The sequence below is a fragment of the Nerophis ophidion genome, linkage group LG11, assembly GCF_033978795.1.
Source record: "Nerophis ophidion isolate RoL-2023_Sa linkage group LG11, RoL_Noph_v1.0, whole genome shotgun sequence".
Lineage (NCBI taxonomy): Eukaryota > Metazoa > Chordata > Actinopteri > Syngnathiformes > Syngnathidae > Nerophis > Nerophis ophidion.
Window position 1 is genome coordinate 10,093,109 of NC_084621.1, and position 25,883 is coordinate 10,118,991.

The following is a 25,883-nucleotide window of genomic DNA, read 5'->3' on the forward strand; positions in this document are numbered from 1 at the left end:
TATACAGCGCTTTTCTCTAGTGACTCAAAGCACTTTACATAGTGAAACCCAATATCTAAGTTACATTTAAACCAGTGTGGGTGCCACTGGGAGCAGGTGGGTAAAGTGTCTTGCCCAAAGACACAACGGCAGTGACTAGGGTGGCGGAAGCGGGAATCGAACCTGCAACCCTCAAGTTGCTGGCACGGCCACTCTACTAACCGAGCTATACCGCATAGCAGGTCCATTCTATGTGTCATACTTGATCATTTCGCGATATTGCCATATTTTTGCTGAAAGGATTTAGTAGAGAACATCGACGATAAAGTTCGCAACTTTTAGTCGCTAATAAAAAAGTCTTGCCTGTACCGGAAGTAGCAGACGATGTGCGCGTGACGTCACGGGTTGTGGAGCTCCTCACATCTGAACATTGTTTACAATCATGGCCACCAGCAGCGAGAGCGAATCGGACTGACAAAAGCGACAATTTCCCCATTAATTTGAGCGAGGATGAAAGATTCGTGGATGAGGAAAGTAAGAGTGAAGGACTAGAAAAAAAGACGAGGGCAGTGGGAGCGATTCAGATGTTATTAGACACATTTACTAGGATGATTCTGGAAAATCCCTTATCTGCTTATTGTGTTACTAGTGTTTTAGTCAGATTATATTGTGAATTGTGAATTATATTTATATAGCGCTTTTCTCTAGTGACTCAAAGCGCTTTACATAGTGAAACCCAATATCTAAGTTACATTTAAACCAGTGTGGGTGCCACTGGGAGCAGGTGGGTAAAGTGTCTTGCCCAAGGACACAACAGCAGTGACTAGGATGGCGGAAGCGGGAATCGAACCTGGAACCCTCAAGTTGCTGGCACGGCCACTCTACCAACCGAGCTATACCGCATAGCAGGTCCATTCTATGTGTCATACTTGATCATTTCGCGATATTGCCATATTTTTGCTGAAAGGATTTAGTAGAGAACATCGACGATAAAGTTCGCAACTTTTAGTCGCTAATAAAAAAGCCTTGCCTGTACCGGAAGTAGCAGACGATGTGCGCGTGACGTCACGGGTTGTGGAGCTCCTCACATCTGAACATTGTTTACAATCATGGCCACCAGCAGCGAGAGCGAATCGGACTGACAAAAGCGACAATTTCCCCATTAATTTGAGCGAGGATGAAAGATTCGTGGATGAGGAAAGTAAGAGTGAAGGACTAGAAAAAAAGACGAGGGCAGTGGGAGCGATTCAGATGTTATTAGACACATTTACTAGGATGATTCTGGAAAATCCCTTATCTGCTTATTGTGTTACTAGTGTTTTAGTCAGATTATATTGTGAATTGTGAATTATATTTATATAGCGCTTTTCTCTAGTGACTCAAAGCGCTTTACATAGTGAAACCCAATATCTAAGTTACATTTAAACCAGTGTGGGTGGCACTGGGAGCAGGTGGGTAAAGTGTCTTGCCCAAGGACACAACGGCAGTGACTAGGGTGGCGGAAGCGGGAATCGAACCTGCAACCCTCAAGTTGCAGGCACGGCCATTTTATGAGTTTGAACATCAAATATTTTGTCTTTGTAGTGCATTCAACTGAATATGGGTGGAAAAGGTTTTGCAAATCATTGTATTCTGTTTATATTTACATCTAACACAATTTCCCAACTCATATGGAAACGGGGTTTGTCAGTCAGGAGACAAATGATTAACTGACTATGCAAACACAAGCCTTTAGCGCACCATTAAGGGGACTGCGTCTCCATGACAACATGTTCATTGTAGACCAGTTTCAGCATGATTGAACCAGATGTTAGATTTGGATTTCATTCGTATCAAACGGCTGAGGAGCTCGCCTCTTCGTCCTCTGCATGTGGACGTCGTAGTTAGGAGGGGAGGACGCCGAGGGAGGCTTGTTGTTCACTCGGATCTCTGCGTATTCTGAGGAGTTTTTCTGCTGTGCAAGCTGGGCCGTCCTGTCGCCCTCCTTTGTCCGTAAAATACGAAGGTCCACATAGTTCAACTCCTGCTCCGAAAATAGACAGGATTAATAAATAAATAAATAAGCACGGTCCTAAATGACAACAAGTACCTTCACTAGACACAACAACAAAGATGTGCACTGTCTTCCTGGTTCAAAGTCCGAATTTAATGCTGAGAGGAGCCTTTGAATCGGGACCGAGATCAATGATTACAGACTAGACACTGTCAGTCATTATTTGCATAGGTGGCAAGAACACCAGCATTTATTTGTTGTATTCACCATAGAATCAAGGAGTTACAAAAGTCTTAAAGAAGTGTTCATCTATTTGTTAGTTGGCAAGCTACTTCAGGATGTTGATGTGAAAGTAGATACCACCGCGCACAATTTCATTACAGATGATATCTCAAACTTTTCTTCCTGGTCCTTTCTTGGCCCACAGACTTATTAAGTTGTTTACAAAATAATGCTGACTGTATTTGTCCTCCAGTTTTATTCTGTCGCATATTACTTCGACTTTTACACCAGTGGTTCTCAACCTTTTTTTTAGTGATGTACCCCCTGTGAACATTTTTTTTTTTATTCAAGTACCCCCTAATCCAGGGGTCGGGAACCTTTTTTGGCTGAGAGAGCTAAGAATCCAAATATTTGAAAATGTATTTCCGTAAGAGCCATATAATATTTTTTTTTAACACTGAACACAACTAAACGCGTGCATTTTTAAGTAAGACCAACATTTCTTGGATATGATAGGTCTCTTATTCTTCGTAATAACACTGTTATTCTGAAGCTAACTGTGGAGGGGGGCGTGGCCTGCGGGCCTGCAGCGAAGTGGGGTGTTGCCAGGATCGGCCTCGAAATCAGCGACAGGTGCGTAGATGGCCCACCTGGGCCTTGTTATCTAATCACCTGTCGCTCTGTTATAAGCAGCAGCCAGGAGGAGAGACGGGGTTGGGGCTGGAGCCAGAGCGCATGCGAGAACGAAAGAGCAAAAGACAATTGCTGGAAAGAAACTGAGAGACTTATTGAAAAAAAAAAAAAATATTGAAACCCTGAAGCAGGCTCTCATGTCAGTGCTTGGTGGTCTGAAAAAACCCCAGGAGGGCAAGCCCCACACTAACCAATAATAAATAAATAACTTCTTACCATTAACGCAACTTCTTGAACTGGTGCGGTAGAAAACGGATGGATGGATTAAAAATACATGAGAATGTTTCATATTTTGAACTTTTTTTTAACACTGTGATTACATGTGGAATCATTCATTACTTATCGTGTTAAGCAATGTCAGCTCAGATTTATCCGAGAGCCAGATGCAGTCATCAAAAGAGCCACATCTGGCTCGCGAGACATAGGTTCCCTACCCCTGCCCTAATCAGAGCAAAGCATTTTTGGTTGAAAAAAAGAGATAAATAAATAAAATACAGCACTACCGTATTTCCTTGAATTGCCGCCGGGTATATAGTATGCGCCTGCCTAGAATTTCCGCCAAGTCAAACTTGTTTCGCCAAATAATTAGCATATGCCTAGAATTTCCACCGGGTCAAACTCGTCACGTCACGAGTGACACTTCACCTGTCATCATTTTCAAAATGGAATAGGCTGATTTCTATAATTTGACATCGCATAAAGGGAAGAAGATTAAGAGCTATTCAGTAGGATTTAAGGTCCAAGCTATTGAATATGCTAAAAAGAACAGTAAGCAGCTATGTTTTATTAATACACCGTAGCTGCGTGTGTCAAATACGAGTCATTATATGACTCCTACCTCCTGGTGGTAGAGGGCGCTAGTGATCCTTCTTGCGACTCCTCGGCTGCAGAAGAACTGACCGCAAGCAGCGATCGTTTAATTTTCCTCTCGCTTGCACTTTTAACATGGAGGATTACATATCTAAAATAAAAACGTTTTCTAAACTGGACTTTCAATTGAACCAGGAGGTAATAAAGGAAGATCTCCATCGAGACGGAGAGACTTTTAAAACTGAAGAAAGATAAGGAAGACTTCTATAAACAAGTTATCGATGCTTTTGATCAGAAGGAGCTGCGCATGGACTTCATTTATAAGTAAAGGTAAGACCATTATAACGTTTTTTTTATTAAATGTGCTTTTTATGATGGTATCCTTACATCACAATCAAATTTTTAAGCGCAGGCTTAAATTTACCGCATGCCTTTGGTAAACGCTGGAGTGAGAAGAGGTTTTAAATTAATCAGCGCCCCGGCGGCAATTCAAGGAAATACAGTATGTCATCAGTTTGTGATTTATTAAATTGTTTAACAGTGCAAAATGTTGCTCTTTTGTAGTGGTCTTTCTTGAACTATTACAAATACATAAAAATAGCTAAAAACTTGTTGAAAAATAAACAAGTGATTTAATTATGAATAAAGATTTCTACACATAGAAGTAATCATCAACTTAAAGTGCCCTCTTTGGGGATTGTAATAGAGATCCATAAACTTAATTCTAAACATTTCTTCAGAAAAAATAAATCTTTAACATCAATATTTATGGAACATGTCCACAAAAAAATCTAGCTGTCAACACTGAATATTGCATTGTTGCATTTCTTTTCACAGTTTATGAACTTACATTCATATTTTGTTGAAGTATTATTCAATAAATATATTTATAAAGGATTTTTGAATTGTTGCTATTTTTTAGAATATTATTTAAAAATCTCACGTACCCCTTGGCATACCTTCAAGTACCCCTAAGGGTACGCGTACCCCCATTGGAGAACCACTATTTTACACTATAATTCATGTATATCAATGTGTAGCTATTTAGAGGTGCTAATTTTTCTGCGTGAATGCAAACTGAAAATATTTACCTCCTTTGTGTCTGCTGTACTGTCTTGGCCTTCACCGACTACAAAACACAAGAAATAAACGTGCTTGAAAAACAACACAAATGTACGTCATCTAATAACATTCAATACAATAAGTGTATTAAAAGACATACATAGTGCAATGTCATACAAACCCTGTTTCCATATGAGTTGGGAAATTGTGTTAGATGTAAATATAAACGGAATACAATGATTTGCAAATCCTTTTCAACCCATATTCAGTTGAATGCACTACAAAGACAACATATTTGATGTTCAAACTCATAAACTTGAATTTTTTTTTGCAAATTATAGTTATCTTAGAATTTCATGGCTGCAAAACGTACCAAAGTAGTTGGGAAAGGGCATGTTCACCACTGTGTTGCATCCCCTTTTCTTTTAACAACACTCAATAAACTTTTGGGAAATGAGGAAACACTTTTTAAGCTTTTCAGGTGGAATTCTTTCCCATTCTTGTTTTATGTACAGCTTAAGTTGTTCAACAGTCCAGGGTTTGTGTTGTCGTATTTTAAGCTTCAAAATTTTCAGTGGGAGACAGGTCTGGACTACAGGCAGGCCAGTGTAGTACCCAGAGTCTTTTATTACGAAGCCACGCTGTTGTAACACATGGTGTGGCATTGTCTTGCTGAAATAAGCAGGGGCGTCCATGATAACGTTGCTTGAATGGCAATGTATGTTGGTCCAAAACTTGTATGTACCTTTCAGCATTAATGGTGCCTTCACAGATGTGTAAGTTACCCATGCCTTGGGCACTAATGCCTTCCCATACCATTACAGACGCTGCCTTTTGAACTTTGCGCTTATAACAATCCGGATGGTTTTTTCCTCTTTGTTCCCGAGGACACAAATGTCCATAGTTTCCAAAAGCAATTTGAAATGTGGACTCGTCAGACCACAGAACACTTTTCCACTTCACATCGGTCTATCTTAGATGAGCTCGGGCCCAGAGAAGCCGGCGGCGTTTCTGGGTGTTGTTGATAAAAGGCTTTTGCTTTGCATAGTAGAGCTTTAACTTGAACTTACAGATATAGCGACAAACTTTATTTAGTGACAGTGGTTTTCTGAAGTGTTCCTGAACCCATGTGGTGATATCCTTTAGAGATTGATGTCAGTTTTTGATACAGTGCCGTCTGAGGGGTCGAAGGTCACGGTCATTCAATGTTGGTTTCCGGCCATGCCGCTTACGTGGAGTGATTTCTCCAGATTCTCTGAACCTTTGATGATATTATGGAGCGTAGATGTTGAAATCCCTCAATTTCTTGCAATTGCACTTTGAGAAACGTTGTTCTTAAACTGTTTGACTATTTACTCACGCAGTTGTGGACAAAGGGGTGTACCTCGCCCCATCCTTTCTTGTGAAAGACTGAGCATTTTTTGGGAAGCTGTTTTTATACCCAATCATGGCACCCACCTGTTCCCAATTAGCCTGCACACCTGTGGGATGTTCCATATAAGTGTTTGATGAGCATTCCTCAACTTTATCAGTATTTATTGCCACCTTTCCCAACTCTCTTTGTCACGTGTTGCTGGCATCAAATTCTAAAGTTAATGATTATTTGCAAAAAAAAAAATAAGTTTATGAGTTTGAACATCAAATATGTTGTCTTTGTAGCATATTCAACTGAATATGGGTTGAAAAGGATTTGCAAATCATTGTATTCTGTTTATATTTACATCGAACACAATTTCCCAACTCATATGGAAACGGGGTTTGTACATAATCCATTTAGTCTTGTTTTAAGAGTGGATATCAGACCTACCTGTTCTGGTGGAGGTGTTTCTGCCGGTACGATTCTTTGACTGTTTCCTGTTTAAAAATGATTGCATGATCCATTTGTGAATGTTGTAAAAAATCTTGCATTCAACAAACCATAGAAAAGAAGAGTTATTTTATTCACAATATCTATGACCCTGTAATCATGTTAATTTTCTTCTATATAGGCCAGGGGTGTCCAAACTTTTTCAACTGAGGGCCGTACAATGAAAAATCAAAGCAAACGGGGGCCATTTATTTAAAAAAACAATACAATATATGAATAAAAAAATATACATTTAGGCCTCCACTCAAGGTTTGATCCCGGGGACCCCAAAGGGGTTTGGTGAAAATAAAATGTTAAAAATGTGTCATTATTCAGTATTATTATTGTTATTAATATTCAAGTTTTAAATCTCTAGATCAACATTAAGTCAATATCCATCCATCCATCCATCTTCTTCCGCTTATCCGAGGTTGGGTCGCGGGGGCAACAGCCTAAGCAGGGAAGCCCAGACTTCCCTCTCCCCAGCCACTTCGTCTAGCTCTTCCCGGGGGATCCCGAGGCGTTCCCAGGCCAGCCGGGAGACCTAGTCTTCCCAACGTGTCCTGGGTCTTCCCCGTGGCCTCCTACCGGTTGGACGTGCCCTAAACACCTCCCTAGGGAGGCGTTCGGCTGGCATCCTGACCAGATCCCCGAACCACCTGATCTGGCTCCTCTCCATGTGGAGGAGCAGCGGCTTTACTTTGAGTTCCTCCCGGATGGCAGAGCTTCTCACCCTATCTCTAAGGGAGAGACCCAAACTCATTTGGGCCGCTTGTACCCGTGATCTTATCCTTTCGGTCATGACCCAAAGCTCATGACCATAGGTGAGGATGGGAACTTAGATCGACCGGTAAATTGAGAGCTTCGCCTTCCGGCTCAGCTCCTTCTTCACCACAACGGATCGGTACAACGTCCGCATTACTGAAGACGCCGCACCGATCCGCCTGTCGATCTCACGATCCACTCTTCCCTCACTCGTGAACAAGACTCCTAGGTACTTGAACTCCTCCACTTGGGGGACTATCTGTCAATATGACGTTTTTAAAGATTTAAGTTGTATGCTCTTTTTCTGTGTGGAGTTTGCATGTTCTCCCCACGACTGCGTGGGTTCCCTCCCGGTACTCCGGCTTCCTCCCACTTCCAAAGACATGCACCTGGGGATAGGTTGATTGGCAACACTAAATTGGCCCTAGTGTGTGAATGGTGTCTGTCTATCTGTGTTGGCCCTGCGATGAGGTGGCGACTTGTCCAGGGTGTACACCGCCTTCCGTCCGATTGTAGCTGAGATAGGCACCAGCGCCCCCAAAAGGAATAAGCGGTAGGAAATGGATGGATGGGGCTCTTTTTGTCAAAGAAAACCATGTTTTTTATGGGAAAAAAAACAAAATATACAATATTTTCACCAAACAAAATTTTTAAGTAGAATGTTTGAGATTATATCATAATTGGAGCCGTAAAAAGAGCAACAACTCATAACACCATTGATTTTAATTCACTGTGTGTGCAATGACACTTAAAAACAAAACACACTGATCCAAAAGGGTCCTCATTAAAGTGTTAAAAAATAAACATTTCTTTTTTTACTGTTTACTTTTAACACAATGGTGTCGAGATCAACTTCAGATGTATTCGTCAATTATAAGGTTTTTTTTGTAGCTTATGTTTATTGTTTGTTCGTTTTATGCCCTTCTTTGAAAAAAAAAAACAGCTTAAGTTTCTTATATGGCAAACACAAAATATGCGACATTTCCCCCCCAAAAATATCTCAAAGTGGAATATTTACTGTGACAAAATTGGAGCCTTGAATTGGTCAATAATTCATAATTGATTTTAATTCACTATTTTTTTCTTTAAAGAAAGAAACAGCCTGCATGGAAGCTTTGAGTTTTTAGAGTAAACATTGCAACATTTTCTTGTTACATTTCACCTCTTTTGCTCTTTTATACCACTTTTTAGGTTTTTTTTATTTTTTTCCATAGTATTTTTAAAATGTGCCGTGGGGCCCCCGGGCAGCACTTTGGACACCCCTTGCCTCCCTTTTTAGACATTTTTTAAAAACGACACCTTTCCTTGACATGATGTGATACTTACTGTTTATTGTAGACGTAGTATCCTCCACCAGCAGCCGCTCCACAGATGACCAAACATGCGAGTACGATTCCGGCTATACAACCAGCCCCGCACGGAGATGCACTCTCCTCTGTTCAGGAACAATGACAGCAAATGAATCATCTCTCCTGCCTTGTGGTTGAATCTGTCGGCTCCCTCAGTAAGTAACCTTCTTACCTGTTACAGCCAGCATATGTTCAGCAGATGTATTTTTTCCAGTTATGATATTTGATGCAATGCAAAAATAGCTTTTACTGTCAGAAAAGTCAATGTTGTTTTTGACCAATGTGGAGCCATTGTGTATCTCTGATTGATTCTGAGCAGTCCAGGTGAAGCTGGCAGATGGAACCGACGTAGCCGAGCAGGTTAACGTCAAAGTCTGCTTCACGTATATCTCGGTCGGTCCCGATATTTTGACGGACTCTGGCCCATCTGCAACAGGGAGGATTGTTAAGTTCTAGCAATGAGGAATGTTACACTGTTTGGACGTACAAACCCTGCTTCCATACGAGTTAGATGTAAATATAAACAGAATACAATGATTTGCAAATCCTTTTCAACCCATATTCAGTTGAAAGCACTACAAAGACAAGATATTTGATGTTCGAACTCATAAACTTTTTTTTTTTCTTTTGCAAATCATAATTAACTTAGAATTTCATGGCTGCAACACGTGCCAAAGTAGTTGGGAAAGGGCATGTTCACCACTGTGTTACATCACCTTTTCTTTTAACAACACTCAATAAATGTTTGGGAACTGAGGAAACTAATTATTGAAGCTTTGAAAGTGGAATTCTTTCCCCATTCTTGTTTTATGTAGAGCTTCAGTCGTTCAACAGTCCGGGGTCTCCACTGTCGTATTTTACGCTTCATAATGCGCAACACATTTTCGGTGGGAGACAGGTCTGGACTGCAGGCGGGCCAGGAAAGTACCCGCACTCTTTTTTTTTACGAAGCTACGCTGTTGTAACACTTGTCTTGCTGAAATAAGCAGGGGCGCCCATGATAACGTTGCTTGGATGACAACATATGTTGCTCCAAAACCTGTATGGACCATTCAGCATTAATGGAGCTTTCACAGATGTGTAAGTTACCCATGCCTTGGGAACTAATGCACCCCCATACCATCACAGATGCTGGCTTTTGAACTTTGCGCCTATAACAATCCGGATGGATATTTTCCTCTTTGTTCCGGAGGACACCACGTCCACAGTTTCCAAATATAATTTGAAACGTGGACTCGTCAGACCACAGAACACTTTTCCACTTTGCATCAGTCCATCTTAGATGAGCTCGGGCCTAGCTAAGCCGGTGGCGTTTCTGGGTGTTGTTGATAAATGGGATGTGCTTTGCATAGTAGAGTTTTAACTTGCACTTAAAGGTGTAGCAATCAACTGTAGTTATTGACAGTGGTTTTATGAAGTGCTCCTGAGCCCATGTGATGATATCCTTTACACACTGATGTCTGTTTCTGATGCAGTATTGCCTGAGGCATCAAAAGTCCGTAATATCATCGCTTACGTGCAATGATTTCTCCAGATTCTCTGAACTTTTTGCTGATTTTACAGACCGTAGATGGTAAAATCCCTAAATTCCTTGCCATAGCTCGTTGAGAAATGTTGTTCTAAAACTGTTCGACAATTTGCTTACAAAGTGGTGACCCTCGCCCCATCCTTGTTTGTGAATTACTTAGCATTTCATGGAAGCTGCTTTTATACCCAATCATGGCACCCACCTGTTCCCAATTAGTCTGCACACCTGTGGGATGTTAAATATAAGTGTTTGATGAGCATTCCTCAACTTTATCAGTATTTATTGCCACCTTTCCCAACTTCTTTGTCACGTGTCGCTGGCATCAAATTCTAAAGTTAATGATTTTTTGCAACAAAAACATGGTTTATCAGTTTGAACACCAAATATGTTGTCTTTGTAGCATATTCACCTGAATATGGGTTGAATTTGCAAATCATTGTATTCCGTTTATATTTACATCTCACACAAATTTCCCAACTCATATGGAAACGGGGTTTGTAGTTCATACTTACTAGAAAACAGTATTATTGCATGTCACAAAACAACAATCAGCAGTTACCTACAGTTAACGAGCATGTCGTAATTGACGTCATCCATGCTGATGGGGTTGCTTATTCTGCAGGAATACGGGCCACTGTCGGTTCTCCTCACAGCCTGGAAGGACAAGACTCTGCCTTTTTCGTGCAGCGCCATGTGGTCGTCCGGAACCAGGGCTGAGCCGCTCTTCCTCCACTCTCTGGTGAAGACCGAGCCAGCGGCATCACAGGTAAGATTCACCGCCATCCCCTCTATCGGCTGACTTGTCGTCACCACGATTGATCCGCCCGAGATGTTCTCTGGATGAATATATTCATGCAATGTTACATTTGCCAAGTTTGGATTTTATATTTCCCGGTGATTGATGCTTTTGAATGTTGCCTAGCAACAAGGGCTGATCAAAACCATTATGTTGCTCTGTATCACAAGTCCAAAGTTTGAGCCACTTTTGAATAAGGGGTCTCCAAACCTTTGAGTATCTCAGGCTAGTCCCTGAAAGTTTGGTTTTGTTTTAGATTTTCCTCTGTGTATGTCTTTGTTTCCTGCCAGCGCTTTTATTTCGGTCATTTCCTTCTTTTCTCCCCTTAGCTGCGGCTGATTGGTGCCTGGCCACACCTGGTGTCAATCAGCCCGCTCTTATTTAAACCTGCTTTGTCCTCAAGTCAGTGCTGAATTATTGTCGTGTCGATGTCACCACTACCGGTCGGTAGCTTACTGTCTTTTTGTTCCCTACTTCCAGTTTTTTTTGTTCACAGCCAAGTTTGTTATCTGCCTTTGTTTGTACCCTTTTGTTTGTTCTTGTTTTAGTCTTTGATTAAAACATGTTTACCTGCCGTCATATCTGCATCTTGGGGTTTGTCGCCAACACAACGTGACGGAATAATCCAGCATCTGACTAGAGGACAAAACAGGTTTGAATAAGAGCGGGCTGATTGACACCAGGTGTGGCCAGGTGCCAGTCAGCCGCAGCTGAAAGGAAACCGCGCTCAGGGAGAAAAACAGGAAATAACCAAAATAAAAGCGCCGGAACAAAGACACAGAGGAAAACTAAAACCTAACCACACTGTCAGGGACGAACTTGACAGAGTGTGGTTCTGGATTGTCTTCGAAATAATTAAAAGTATTCAAATGAAGGGAAATGTTGCATTTTTCCTGGTATGTAGAATTTCCCTTTCTACTGAAAGGGAAACTGATTTTTTGGGGGGAATTTTGTCAGTCTTTCACAATCATTATGAAAGACATGACAGATGTTTTTTTAAAAATGTATTCTAAAGATTAAATAAACGTAAATAAAAGTCAGCTTACAACAGAGCCAATGGGAGGAACTCTATTCCACCCATATAATCCAATAACAAAAACTTTCAAAAAGCGCCACAAAATAATCCATGTACATTTTGTGACTTTGATATTAACCAAGTATTAGTGTAGTTGTTATAAGTGCAAAAGCAGGAAAAATGTCTTATAGTTGCGCGGATATCACAAGCTTTTGTGCCAATGCTGACATGATCGTTTAATCAGGTGCTTCCTCCTTTCCTTTGCTTGTTTAACTTTAATCCATCCATCCATTTTCTACCGCTTGTCCCTGTCAGGGTTGCGGGGGGGTTGCTGGAGCCTATTTCAGCTGTTTTCGGGTGGAAGGCGGCGTACACCCTGGAAAAGTCACCACCTCCATTCACAGACTAGGGCCACTATGTTGCAAACTTTAATCTAAATCATAACTCATGCCTCTCACCCGGATAAAGGAAAAATGAGGACATATTCTGACAAGTTGGTACACTTTGACAGCCAATTTTTACCCGGAAATGGCGGGAACGACACAAAAAGATGCTTAGTTCCGCCCCCTTTTTCTTAGTGAGATTTTGCATAATTTTTTTTATATAAAAACATTAATATAACAAGATTCTACCAGTCGGCATCCTAATGACAGCAGACATTGCACAGTAAGTGATGATTTATTATTTTTGTTGGCTCTAATAAAGTCTACAGCATGGGTCACCAACGCGGTGCCCGCGGGCACCAGGTGGCCCGTAAGGACCAGATGAGTCGTCCGCTGGCCTGTTCTAAAAATAGCTCAAATAGCAGCACTTACCAGTGAGCTGCCTCTATTTTTTTTAAATTTTATTTATCTACTAGAAAGCTGGTCTCGCTTTGCTGGACATTTTTAATTCTAAGAGAGACAAAACTCAAATAGAATTTAAAAAATCCTGGAAAATATTTTAAAGACTTGGTCTTCACTTGTTTAAATAGATTCATTTATTTTTTTACTTTGCTTCTTATAACTTTCCGAAAGACAATTTTAGAGAAAAAATACAACCTTAAAAAGGATTTTAGGATTTTTAAACACATATACCTTTTTACCTTTTAATTTCCTACCTCTTCTTTCCTGAGAATTTAAATCAATGTTATACATTTTAATTTATTTCTTCATTTTAGCTTCTGTTTTTTTGACGAAGAATATTTGTGAAATATTTCTCCCAACTCATTATGATTAAATTTCAACAAAATTATTCTGGCAAGTGTAGAAAATCTGTAGAATCAAATTTAAAATCTTATTTCACAGTCTTTTGAATTTCTTAAAAAAAATGTTCTGGAAAATCTAGAAGAAATAATGATTTGTCTTTGTTAGAAATATAGCTTGGTCCAATTTGTTATATACTCTAACAAAGTCCTGATTGGATTTTAACCTATTTAAAATATGTTATCAAAATTCTAAAATTAATCTTAATCAGGAAAAATTACTAATGATGTTCCATAAATTATTTTTTTTATTTTTTCCAAAAGATTCGAATTAGCTCATTTTCTCTTCATTTTCTTCGGTTGAATTTTGAATTTTAAAGAGTCGAAATTGAAGATAAACTATATTTCATTATTATATTTTCATTTTTTTCCTGTTTTTTCCTCTTTTAAATCGTTCAATTAAATGTTTTTTCATCATTTATTCTGTACAGAAAACCTTCCGTAAAAGGAAAAAAAATGTACGACGGAATGACAGACAGAAATACCCATTTTTTTTTTAAATATATAGATTTATTTATTAAAGGTGAATTGAGCAAATTGGCTATTTCTGGCAATTTATTTAAGTGTGTATCAAACTGGTAGCCCTTCACATTAATCAGTACCCAAGAAGTAGCTCTTGGTTTCAAAAAGCTTGGTGACCCCTGGTCTAAAGACTAAAGTGAGTATTAATCAGTATGGTTGAAAAAAAAAAAAAGCCAACTTTGTGATGCGTTTTTGAAATTATTGCGCCACGTATGCTTAAAATGATCAAAACACTATTAAATGTTATTATAAATCTGGGACAGCACGGTGGGAGAGAGGGTTTAGTGCGTCTGCCTCACAATACGAAGGTCCTGGGTTCGATCCTGCGCTCTGGATCTTTCTGTGTGGAGTTTGCATGTTCTCCCCGTGACTGCGTGGGTTCCCTCCGGGTACTCCGGCTTCCTCCCACCTCCAAAGACATGCACCTGGGGATAGGCCCCTCCCACCTCCAAAGACATGCACCTGGGGATAGGCTCCTCCCACCCTCAAAGACATGCACTTGGGGATAAGTTGATTGGCAACACTAAATTGGCCCTAGTGTGTGAATGTGAGTGTGAATGTTGTCTGTCTATCTGTGTTGGCCCTGTGATGAGGTGGTGACTTGTCCAGGGTGTACTCCACCTTCCGCCCGATTGTAGCTGAGATAGGCGCCAGCAGCTCCTGCAACCCCGAAGAGAATAAGCGGTAGTAAATGGATGGATGGATGGATGGATGGATTATAAATCTGAATGTTACTACATGACATATATACTTACATTATGTGTATAAAACCTTAATTGATGTTTTTTTTAAGGGCTTTAAAGGCAGAATAGATCGCCTCACAATGGCTCCTTTGTAAGCAGACTATTAATCGCATTTATAAACTAATTAAAACGTATTAAAGGCCTACTGAAAGCCACTGCTAGCCACCACACAGTCTGATAGTTTATATATCAATGATGAAATATTAACATTGCAACACATGCCAATACGGCCGCTTTAGTTTACTAAATTGCAATTTTAAATTTCGCACGGAAGTATCATGCTAAAACGTCGCGGTATGATGACGTGTTGTAGAGGACATTTTGATCCGGCACCGTTAACAGCTATAAGTCGTCTCTTTTCATCGCATAATTCCACAGTATTCTGGACATCTTTGTTGCTGAATCTTTCGCAATTCGTTCAATGAATAATGGAGACGTCAAAGAAGAAAGATGTAGGTGGGAAGCGGTGACAAACACAGCCGGTGTTTTCTTGTTTACATTCCCGAAAGATGACGGTGAAGCTTTACTATGGAGCAGAGCGGTCAAGCGAACATGGTTCCCTACCACATGTCGACCGGCAGGTTTCGGTGAGAAAATGGTGGTAATAAGTCGGCTCTTACCATAGACATGAGCTTAGAGCTTGTGTTGTTCCTCCTGCATCTGTCAAAGAGGCAACTGCGGACTCTCTTTTCTCCTCCCACCGGCCGGAGGAAGCATCGGCTGCCTTCGCCTCGTCGAGAAACGTGGCTTCCCTCGGAGACACTGGCGGTCACCATTCCGACGTTCAGGTTGTACAGGTACGACCATATAATCTCACTAAAACACTGGTAACACAATAAGCAGATAAGGGATTTTCCAGAATTATCCTAGTAAATTTGTCTAATAACATCTGAATCGCTCTGTCGTCTAGTTTCCCCCCCCCCCCCTAGTCTTTCACTCTTACTTTCCTCATCCACAAATCTTTCATTTTCGCTCAAATTAATGGGGAAATCATTGCTTTCTCGGTCCGAATCGCTCTCGCTGCTGGTGGCCATGATTGTAAACAATGTTCAGATGTGAGGAGCTCCACAACCCGTGACGTCACGCGCACATCGTCTGCTACTTTGGTACAGACAAGGCTTTCAACATTTACAAACAGTTGAAAATAATAATCAAAGTAAGTACAAAAACAGTACAAAACAGTATAAAAACTGTACAAAACAGCGCCAGGGTTTGTAAATTCAAACTAACTAAAATATAATGCAAAAATAAATATATATAAAATAAAGTGCAAAACCATAGGCTCACTCAATCTCAATAGATAACTTAAATTTGGAACACAGCATCATCGTTTTCAGAGCTTTTTGGTTGTTAGAGGTAGAGTCTTTTAATGTAGAGTTCTACATCTTTTTTAAAGGCACAAAAAACAGGTCCGGTATTGATAAACTTACATTTATGAATATAAAACTTAGCCAATAGTATAATGAGCTTGCAAAGTTAGAATTCATTTTCAATTTTTTTCCCCCCTAGTTTTTCACTCTTACTTTCCTCATCCACGAATCTTTCATTTTCGCTCAAATTAATGGGGAAATCGTCGCTTTCTCGGTCCGAATCGCTCTCGCTGCTGGTGGCCATGATTGTAAACAATGTGCGGATGTGAGGAGCTCCACAACCCGTGACGTCACGCCCACATCGTCTGCTACTTTGGTACAGACAAGGCTTTCAACATTTACAAACAGTTGAAAATAATAATCAAAGTAAGTACAAAAACAGTACAAAACAGTATAAAAACTGTACAAAACAGCGCCAGGGTTTGTAAATTCAAGCTAACTAAAATAGAATGCAAAAAAATATATATATAAAATAAACAAAGTGCAAAGCCATAGGCTCACTCAATCTCAGTAAATAACTTAAATTTGGAACACAGCATCATCGTTTTCAGAGCTTTTTGGTTGTTAGAGGTAGAGTCTTTTAATGTAGAGTTCTACACCTTTTTTAAAGGCACAAAAAACAGGTCCGGTATTGAGAAACTTACATTTATGAATATAAAACTTAGCCAATAGTATAATGAGCTTGCAAAGGTAGAATTCATTTTCAATGTTTTTTCCCCTAGTCTTTCACTCTTACTTTCCTCATCCACGAATCTTTCATTTTCGCTCAAATTAATGGGGAAATCGTCGCTTTCTCGGTCCGAATCGCTCTCGCTGCTGGTGGCCATGATTGTAAACAATGTGCGGATGTGAGGAGCTCCACAACCCGTGATGTCACGTGCACATCGTCTGCTACTTTGGTACCGACAAGGCTTTCAACATTTACAAACAGTTGAAAATAATAATCAAAGTAAGTACAAAAACAGTACAAAACAGTATAAAAACTGTACAAAACAGCGCCAGGGTTTGTAAATTCAAACTAACTAAAATAGAATGCAAAAATATATATATACATAAAATAAACAAAGTGCAAAGCCATAGGCTCACTCAATCTCAGTAAACAACTTAAATTTGGAACACAGCATCATCGTTTTCAGAGCTTTTTGGTTGTTAGAGGTAGAGTCTTTTAATGTAGAGTTCTACATCTTTTTTAAAGGCACAAAAAACAGGTCCGGTATTGAGAAACTTACATTTATGAATATAAAACTTAGCCAATAGTATAATGAGCTTGCAAAGGTAGAATTCATTTTAAATTTTTTTCCCCCCCTAGTTTTTCACTCTTACTTTCCTCATCCACGAATCTTTCATTTTCGCTCAAATTAATGGGGAAATCCTCGCTTTCTTGGTCCGAATCGCTCTCGTTGCTGGTGGCCATGATTGTAAACAATGTGCAGATGTGAGGAGCTCCACAACCCGTGACGTCACGCGCACATCGTCTGCTACTTCCGGTACAGGCAAGGCTTTTTTTTATTAGCGACCAAAAGTTGCGAACTTTATCGTCGATGTTCTCTACTAAATCCTTTCGGCAAAAATATGGCAATATCGCGAAATGATCAAATAAGAAAATCTCATTTCAGTAGGCCTTTGAAAAAATCCATCCGTCGTCATTTCTTTCATAATCGCTGCGAACGATCGGCAAAATTCCCCAAAGAGTCTGTAAGACTTACTTAAAACATTTATAGACAGGGGCTGCGATGATTTGTGTCTTAATGTTTTGCTGTTCGAGGCCAAACAGCTGTAATTCCCACTCTGCTTCTCCTGAATGCTCATCAATGGTAGGTTTGGTTTGATGTGCGACAGCTGCACTCCATTGAGAGCCCAGGAAAAGCCGGCAGGTGGTCTGGAGTCAGCAGAGCAGGAAAGGACGATGTTTGATCCTTCGGCAAAGTATTGTTCCGGTGAAGGTCCTTTAAGTTCTACATCATCCGGACCAACTGAAGGAGAAGATAGCACATTTGAAACATTACCATGTCCTCAATTACTCAAGGGATATGTTTGTTCCTCACAGCTGACAAAAAGATTCTGTGGACCACTGGTGTCTTCGCTGACGGCATTGGACGCCCGACACGCGAACGCCGCCTGCTCATAACGGGTTACGCCAGCAATGGTGAGAGTGGCGTTTTGGTCAGTGAAATGAACTCTGTCGCTAGGCATGACCTCGGAGCTGCCGTTCAGCCAGAAGAAAGAGATGGACGATCCCAACGAAGAGCAGGACAGGCGGACCGTGCTGTTAAATTCCACCAGGTCGGTGTTGCTGACCTTTAACATTACATTAGAGACTGGAACTGTGGGTGCAGAAAACAAAGGACAAAATGCTTAAGGAACTTCCTGATGGCTATGAAGGAGGGTTGGTTTTCATTTCCAAGATCATGCACAATGTACATACAGTATATGGACACTGTAACATTATGAGTTATGAGTTATCCACTGCCCGGATCATATTTTGATTTCGATTTTTGAGTCTTTTTGTGTTTTCTGTTAGTTTTGGACTCCCTTCGGCTCTTGTTTGTGCACCTCTCAGTTTGGTTTTGACGGAGATAGATATTTTTTTTATATCTTAGTCACATTTTAAAACACCTAAGTGGTGGGCCAGGCGTAGGCATTGGTAGTTGGAATGTAGCGGGAGGTCATAACACTCTTTTCTTATCTCAAGTGTCTGAGGAGAGGGGGGGAGAAAATGCGAAAATTCCATAGTAGAATTAGATCAATTTGGGTAATGCGATTGAAAGGTTGTATCTATATTGGTCTCCCAGAGCTTTGGAATAAAATATCAAAATGAGCAGCTCTGTCTCAGGGATTCATTTATAACCAGCTTATGTGGGAAATTCTAAGTTAATTATTATTTGCAAAAAAAAAAATAAAGTTTATGAGTTTGAACATCAAATATTTTGTCTTTGTAGTGCATTCAACTGAATATGGGTTGAGAAGGATTTGCAAATCATTGTATTCCGTTTATATTTACATCTATATACATACACATACACATATATATACACATACATATACATACACATACATACGTACACACATATACACATATATATATACATACATACATATACCCATATATATACATACGCACATACATATACACATACTGCTTACTTGCTCACACATACATATATATATATATATACATACATACATATATACATACATACATACACCTACACACATATACATACATACTTACATATATATATATATATATATATACATATACACATATACATGAACACACATGTATATGCATCCATACACACACATATATACATACATACATATATACACACATACATATATACATATATACATATATGTATATATGTATATATATACACATACACACATACATATACACACATATACACATACATACACCTACACATATATACACACACATACACATATATATGAACACACATGTATATGCATCCATACACACACATATATACATACATACGCATAGACACATACATATATATATATATATATATATATATATATATATATATATATATACACACATACATATATACATACACACATACATATACACACATATACACATACATACACCTACACATTTATACACACACTTACACACATACATACATACATACATACCGTTTATATTTACATCTAACACAATTTCCCAACTCATATGGAGAAGGGGTTTGTAGTTTTAAGAGTCTAATTTACATAATTCCTCACCAGAAGGTGCATTCAAATAGTCACTTTAAATAATCCCGCAGATTTTCAAATTACAACACAAGAAGTGGCTGGTCAAATCCGCTGCTTTAATGTCTTTAATGTCCTTTGTGTTCTTTGTTGTTTGATGTTTCCCTTTATGGCTGAGTTGATGTTGTTGTTGTTTTTTCCCCTTGGCCTCAGTCTGGACTCCCTCTCCAGGGCCCAGGCTTTGACCGATTTTTATTTTAATCTTCAATTTTTGTCTCCCAATACCCCCCTTTGTTTACTTGTATCTCATCTTTTTTGTAAGGGGCGCTGGAAGCCGGCAGACCCGTCAGCGATCCTGTTCTGTCCCCCTGTAATGTTTGTCTGATCTTGAATGGGATTGTGCTGAAAATTTCAATTTTCCTGAAGGAATACATAAAGTACTATCTAATCTAATCTAATCTATCTAAAACAGGGTTGCCCATTACGTCGATCGCGAGCTACCAGTCGACCGCGGGGGGTGTGTCAGTCGATCTCCAGCCAGGCTTTTAAAAAAAATAGACCTAAAAATTAGTGATCATCAATCTTCACCAAGACGTCACTTAAATGACATTCACGGTACCGGAGGGTCTTGTGAGATGACACTGGCTGCTGCAAGATCATTATTATGAAAATATGACCGAGAGGAAGGCGAGAAACACTTTTTATTTCAACACACTCTCGCGCCATACCTTCCGTCAAAACTCTAAAGGGCCGACTGCACATTTCCTATCTTCACAATAAAAGCCCTGCTTCATGCTGCCTGCGCTAACTAAATACAGAGTTTTGGAAAACTGGCGTGCACAAGCGATCCCTCAGAAAGCTGGCGTGCACATCACTTGTGCACGCCAGCTTTCCGAGACTCTTATTTTGTTAGCGCAGGCAGCATGAAGCAGGGCTTTTATTGTGAAGATAGGAAATGTGCAGTCGGCCTTTAGAGTTTTGACGGAAGGGACGGCGCGAAAGTCTGTTGAAATAAAAAGTGTTTCTCGCCTTCTTCTCTGTCATTTTTTCATAATAATGAACTGGCAGCAGCCAGCGTCATCTCACAAGACCCTCGGGTGCCGTGAATGTCAATCAAGCAAGCTACGGAATTTGCCGCCACTGTTTTTCTTGTAAAGTGTATGGAAGCTGGATGAATTAGATGCCAAAAACCAACCACTTTCATGTGGTATTGTACAGAAAGGACAACTTTTTTTCTCCTCCATTTGAAAATGTGGGCGTTATCATCATTACTGTCTGATTCCAATCAATGCAAGTCATCAGAATCAGGTAATACACAAACTTATGTTCTTTTCTTCGTGAAAGAAAGACATCTATATGTGTTACACATGCTTGTATTATCATTAAACACATTTAACTTGTTTACAAAAATGTCTCTTTCATAAATAAATACATATAAATGATATATATAAATGAGGTAGTTGGTCAATTGAAAAGTAGCTCGCCTGCAGAAAAAGTCTGGGCACCCCTGATCTAAGAGTATGTTGTAAGTATTTCCCCATTCCAACGGTATTCACTCAATGGTTTTCAAAAATGCATTTGGTTTATACCCGGGGGTCCTTAATTTAAATGATCTTGGGGCCGCTGGAGGAAGAGCCCGATTGACGCTGTGCTTCTCGAAGTATTCTTCAGAATCACATTTCGACTGAACTTAAGTCATTATGAACGTATAATCAAATGTGAAAATGTTTTCTATTGACACTGTTGAGTTCACAAAGAGGAACCTCAGCTTGCTTACAGGAAGTTGCTCTTTGTGTGGCCTAATATGTGTTTGTTGTACAATAACTTATGTCCTTTTATGCTACCTTTGTGTTTGCCTGCCACAATAATGCAAAGTTCACCCGTAGCCTTTGACACTTCCAACCATCCCAATTATTACTGATAAGAAACATCGGCTCACCAAGTGTCTTCAGTCTGGTGGATCCTGTGATTTGGTCCCCGCCACCTGTTATGATGCTAACTTTGTAGTCTCCACTATCATCCAGAGCCAGGTTCCTGAGCTCAAGAGACCCCGTCTCTATGAAGAGGATGATCCGGCCTTCATACCCAGGTCCAGTTTTGTTTATGGCAGTGGATGTTATTATGGGCTTATCCACCCCGGAACCAGTGAAGGTCCAGGCCACGGACGTCCATGGTGGTGCTACTGAGGGAGGCAGTATGGTATCGAATCGGACTCTATTTCCCACAGCTGCGACCAGAGACTCATTTGGCAAGACGCCGGATCCATCGCTTAAACCTGGGGAGAGAAATTCTTGGGAGTCACAATGCTGGACTATGGGAGTAAAATATCATATTAGCCAAGTTGAAAGTTGAAAATCATTGCTGAATGAGTGAATGTTTGTCCACACACGCCTGTGTTTAATCATTAACTTCATGGGTGCACCTAGTTTCTGCTCTTTGACTGTGAGTAATAAATGTAATCGCTTGCTCTATAATTCAGGGGTCGGGAACCTTTTTTGGCTGAGAGAGCCATGAAAGCCAAATATTTCAAAATGTATTTCCTTGAGAGCCATATCATATTTTTTAACACTGAATACAACTAAATGCGTGCATTTTTAAGTAAGACCAACATTTTTAGAGTATAATAAGTCTCTTATTCTTTTTAATAACATTGTTATTCTGAAGCTAAGCAATAATAAATAAAATGTCATGTCTGTTGATCATGTTTTTGTTTGGCCATGTGCTGTTTGTCCTTTGGACTCTTTAAGTTCCTGGTTTTTTCCACTCCCTTGTCTGGTTTCCTTGGTTACTCATTTTGTCCACCTGTCTCTGGTGGACAAAATGCCCGCTCACCTGCTTCCCGAGCACTAATCAGAGGCAGTATTTAAGCTCGTCTTTGCCAGTCAGTCGCCCTGTGCTGACTTGTTTCATGCCTTGCCATAGTTTCGTGCTTCATGCCATGCCAAGTAAGTTTTGTTTGATTTATGTTCTTAGTCTGTTTATGCATTAGCTTTGTTCTTTAGCCCAAGTTGTGCCTCCGCTGTGAGCGATTTTTGTTTGTATATTTTTTTAGTTCAAATTAAATCAAGTTTTTACCTAAATGCCATGTCCCGAATAGTCCTGGGAGAACGACCACACAGCAAGCTGCAACCCCCCCCCCCCCCCCCCCCCCCATCGTGACATAAAATACTTCTTACCATTAATGCGACTTCTTGAACAGGTGCGGTAGAAAACGGATGGATGGATATAAATGCACGAGCATGTTTTATATTTTCCACGTTATTTTTAGCACTGTGATTACCAATGTCAGCTAAGATTTATCCGAGAGCCAGATGTAGTCATTAAAAGAGCCACATCTGGCTCTAGAGCCATAGGTTCCCTACCCCTGCTCTATAACATGGGTGTCCAAACTTTTTCCACAGAGGGCCGCACACGGAAAAAATTCATTTTCAAACCATAACAAAATATATTGATTTTTTTTTTAATCCTTAGGGCTCCCAGGGAGCATAGAGGGTCTCAGTCACTAAAATGTTAAAAATAAGTCAAATTACTATTGTTTTTTTTAATTTAATGCTTACAGTAAATCCCTATATCAACTTGAGGTTGATATAAAGTAAAACAAATAAGTCAAAGACAACTTTGTTTTTTTATAGTAAAACTGAAATATGCAGTATTTAGATAGATAGTACTTTATTGATTGTGGGGCGGCATAGCTCGGTTGGTAGAGTGGCCGTGCCAGCAACTTGAGGGTTGCAGGTTCGATTCCCGCTTCCGCCATCCTAGTCATTTCCGTTGTGTCCTTGGGCAAGACACTTTACTCACCTGCTCCCAGTGCCACCCACACTGGTTTAAATGTAACTTAGATATTGGGTGTCACTATGTAAAGTGCTTTGAGTCACTTGAGAAAAGCGCTATATAAATATAATTCACTTCACTTCAACTTGAGGTTGATATAAAGTAAAACAAATAAGGTTTTATGCCTTTTCTGTCAAAGACAACTTTGTTTTTTTTATAGTAAAACTGAAATATGCAGTATTTAGATAGATAGATAGTACTTTATTGATTCATTCAGGAGAGTTCCTTTATTTAGCAATTAAAGCCCTCAAAGATCAATAATGCAGGACACCATTGATTTTAATTATTTATTATTTTTAAGTAATCACAGTAAAAAGTTAAATAAAATCCTACTAAATATATTTTAGATCCGAAAGTGATACATTTTTATTAGATTTTTTTTTTACTTTTAACACTTAAATTTCAAGATCAACTTCCGATATATCTGTCGATTTTAAGTTTGAACTATTATTGTGTTTGTTTTATGCTCCTTTGTCAAATCATTGATGTTTTTTTATACGGCAACCGCACAATATATGCAATACTTTTTCCACATAAAACATTTTAAAGTGATAATTTTTAAGTAATAATTCATTACAACATAGATTTTTTGTTCTTTTTTTTCTTTTTTTGAGCAACGGGGAAAAAAAAGAAACTAAAGACAAAAGGAACAAAAAAACTGGCTGCATTGATTGATTGATACTTTTATTAGTAGATTGCACAGTTCAGTACATATTCCGTACAATTGACCACTAAATGGTGAAGTGAAGTGAATTATATTTATATAGCGCTTTTCTCTAGTGACTCAAAGTGCTTTTACATAGTGAAACCCATTACCTAAGTTATATTTAAACCAGTGTGGGTGGCACCGGGAGCAGGTGGGTAAAGTGTCTTGCCCAAGGACACAACGGCAGTGACTAGGATGGCGGAAGCGGGAATGGAACCTGCAACCCTCAAGTTGCTGGCACGGCCGCTCTACCAACCGAACTATGGTAACACCCCAATAAGTTTTTCAACTTGTTAATCAATTCATTACTCTTTAAATTTCTTCTCATTCCACTTTTTTTTTAAAAGTTTTTCAATACTATCAATTTTGCAATTTTTGCAGAATGTGTAGCGGGCCGGTAAACGCCGCAAATGGCCCCCGGGGCCGCACTTTGGACACCCCTACTCTATAAGAAAATACAATATAAATCAGACAGAAAGCATATAATCAAGTTAATGCGTTGCAGCCTAGAATTAAACCCACAGCCTGCATTAAAATATGATTACACTACCGTATATTATGACAATTATAACGTAATGATTGCATTTAGTGTAAGTATAATAGATCAGTGCTCAATTATTGAACACCCTTACCTGTAAAAAGTACAGAGACAATGCAGAAGACTGCTAAAACCTCCATTTAATCTTCCTGAAAATTATGCAGCTAAATCTTCATCTCTCATACTTCTGGTATCCTGATAATTGTCCTGCACCAACAGCTGTTACTTGGCATGATCATGTCCTGAAAGCAGAAAAAAGACTCTCCTACCTGTGCGTTGTGCCACAATATATCTGCTTCTGGCAAGGCAATGATGCATTATCTTCCTGACAAAAGCTGCAGAACAACGCCATCTTCTGTTTGTCTTCATCCTCACACTGAAAGGGATCTCCTGAGCAGAGGTGGGTAGTAACGCGCTACATTTACTCCGTTACATCTACTTGAGTAACTTTTGGGATAAATTGTACTTCTAAAAGTAGTTTTTAAGCAACATACTTTTACTTGAGTATATTTATAAAGAAGAAACGCTACTTTTACTCCGCTCCATTTATCTACATTCAGCTCGCTACTCGCTCCTGATTGTTTTGGTTTTTCAAAGTAGGATCTGCGCATGCCTGCGTTTCACCAATCACATGCAGTCACTGGTGAGGTTGGACCAATCAAACAGAGCCAGGCGGTCACATGACCGTCACACGTAAAAACCCGATTTAAGCAAGTTGAAAAACTTACTGAGGTGTTACCATTTAGTGGTCAATTGTACGAAATATGTACTGTACTGTGAAATCTATTAATAAAAGTTTCAATCAATCAATCAAAAGTGTAAAGGAAAAAAGACACTTTTTATTTCAACCGTACTTCCGGTCAAGACTGATCGCACAGTTCCTGTCTTCACAATAAAAGCGCCGCTCCATCGCGCCTGCGCTAACAAAATAAGAGTCTCCGAAAGCCAGCGCAAACAAACTAGCAAACTACGGAGTTTGCCGCCGATGTATTTCTTGTAGAGTGTATAAAAACGAATATGGAAGCTGGACAAATAAGATGCCCAAAACAAACGACAGACAGAAAGGAGGAACTTTTTTTTCTCCTCCATTTGATAACGTGGACGTTATCAGCACTATACTGTCTGATTCCAATCAATGCAAGTCATCAG

General features: G+C 39.6%; 1 protein-coding gene across 2 annotated transcripts; it reads right to left on the reverse strand.

The window, feature by feature from the left end:
- Nucleotides 1–558: 558 nt before the first annotated feature.
- Nucleotides 559–25,326, reverse strand: LOC133561651 (carcinoembryonic antigen-related cell adhesion molecule 5-like). Of its 2 annotated transcripts, none has more exons than XM_061915080.1 (10): nucleotides 25,004–25,326; nucleotides 21,596–21,931; nucleotides 17,982–18,260; nucleotides 17,643–17,909; nucleotides 10,811–11,083; nucleotides 8,892–9,146; nucleotides 8,697–8,805; nucleotides 6,567–6,613; nucleotides 4,789–4,826; nucleotides 559–2,002 (listed from the first exon to the last, which is right to left on the reverse strand). In XM_061915080.1, the coding sequence occupies exons 1-10, from the start codon at nucleotides 25,101–25,103 to the stop codon at nucleotides 1,790–1,792; spliced, it is 1,917 nt and encodes a 638-aa protein (XP_061771064.1). In that variant the 5' UTR covers nucleotides 25,104–25,326; the 3' UTR covers nucleotides 559–1,789. The 2 variants fall into 2 exon arrangements, with proteins under 2 accessions (XP_061771064.1, XP_061771065.1); XM_061915081.1 differs by lacking the exon at nucleotides 25,004–25,326 and adding an exon at nucleotides 24,829–24,994.
- Nucleotides 25,327–25,883: the final 557 nt, after the last annotated feature.

Coding starts and splice junctions, on each gene's coding strand:
- LOC133561651 (XM_061915080.1), bottom strand. CDS start 25,103: ATGAAGACAAACAGAAGATGGCGTTGTTCTGCAGCTTTTGTCAGGAAG. Junction 11,084..17,642: donor CCTGTCTATAAATGTTTTAA/GTAAGTCTTACA, acceptor ATATTCATCCAG/AGAACATCTCGGGCGGATCA. Junction 8,806..8,891: donor ACATATGCTGGCTGTAACAG/GTAAGAAGGTTA, acceptor GTTCCTGAACAG/AGGAGAGTGCATCTCCGTGC.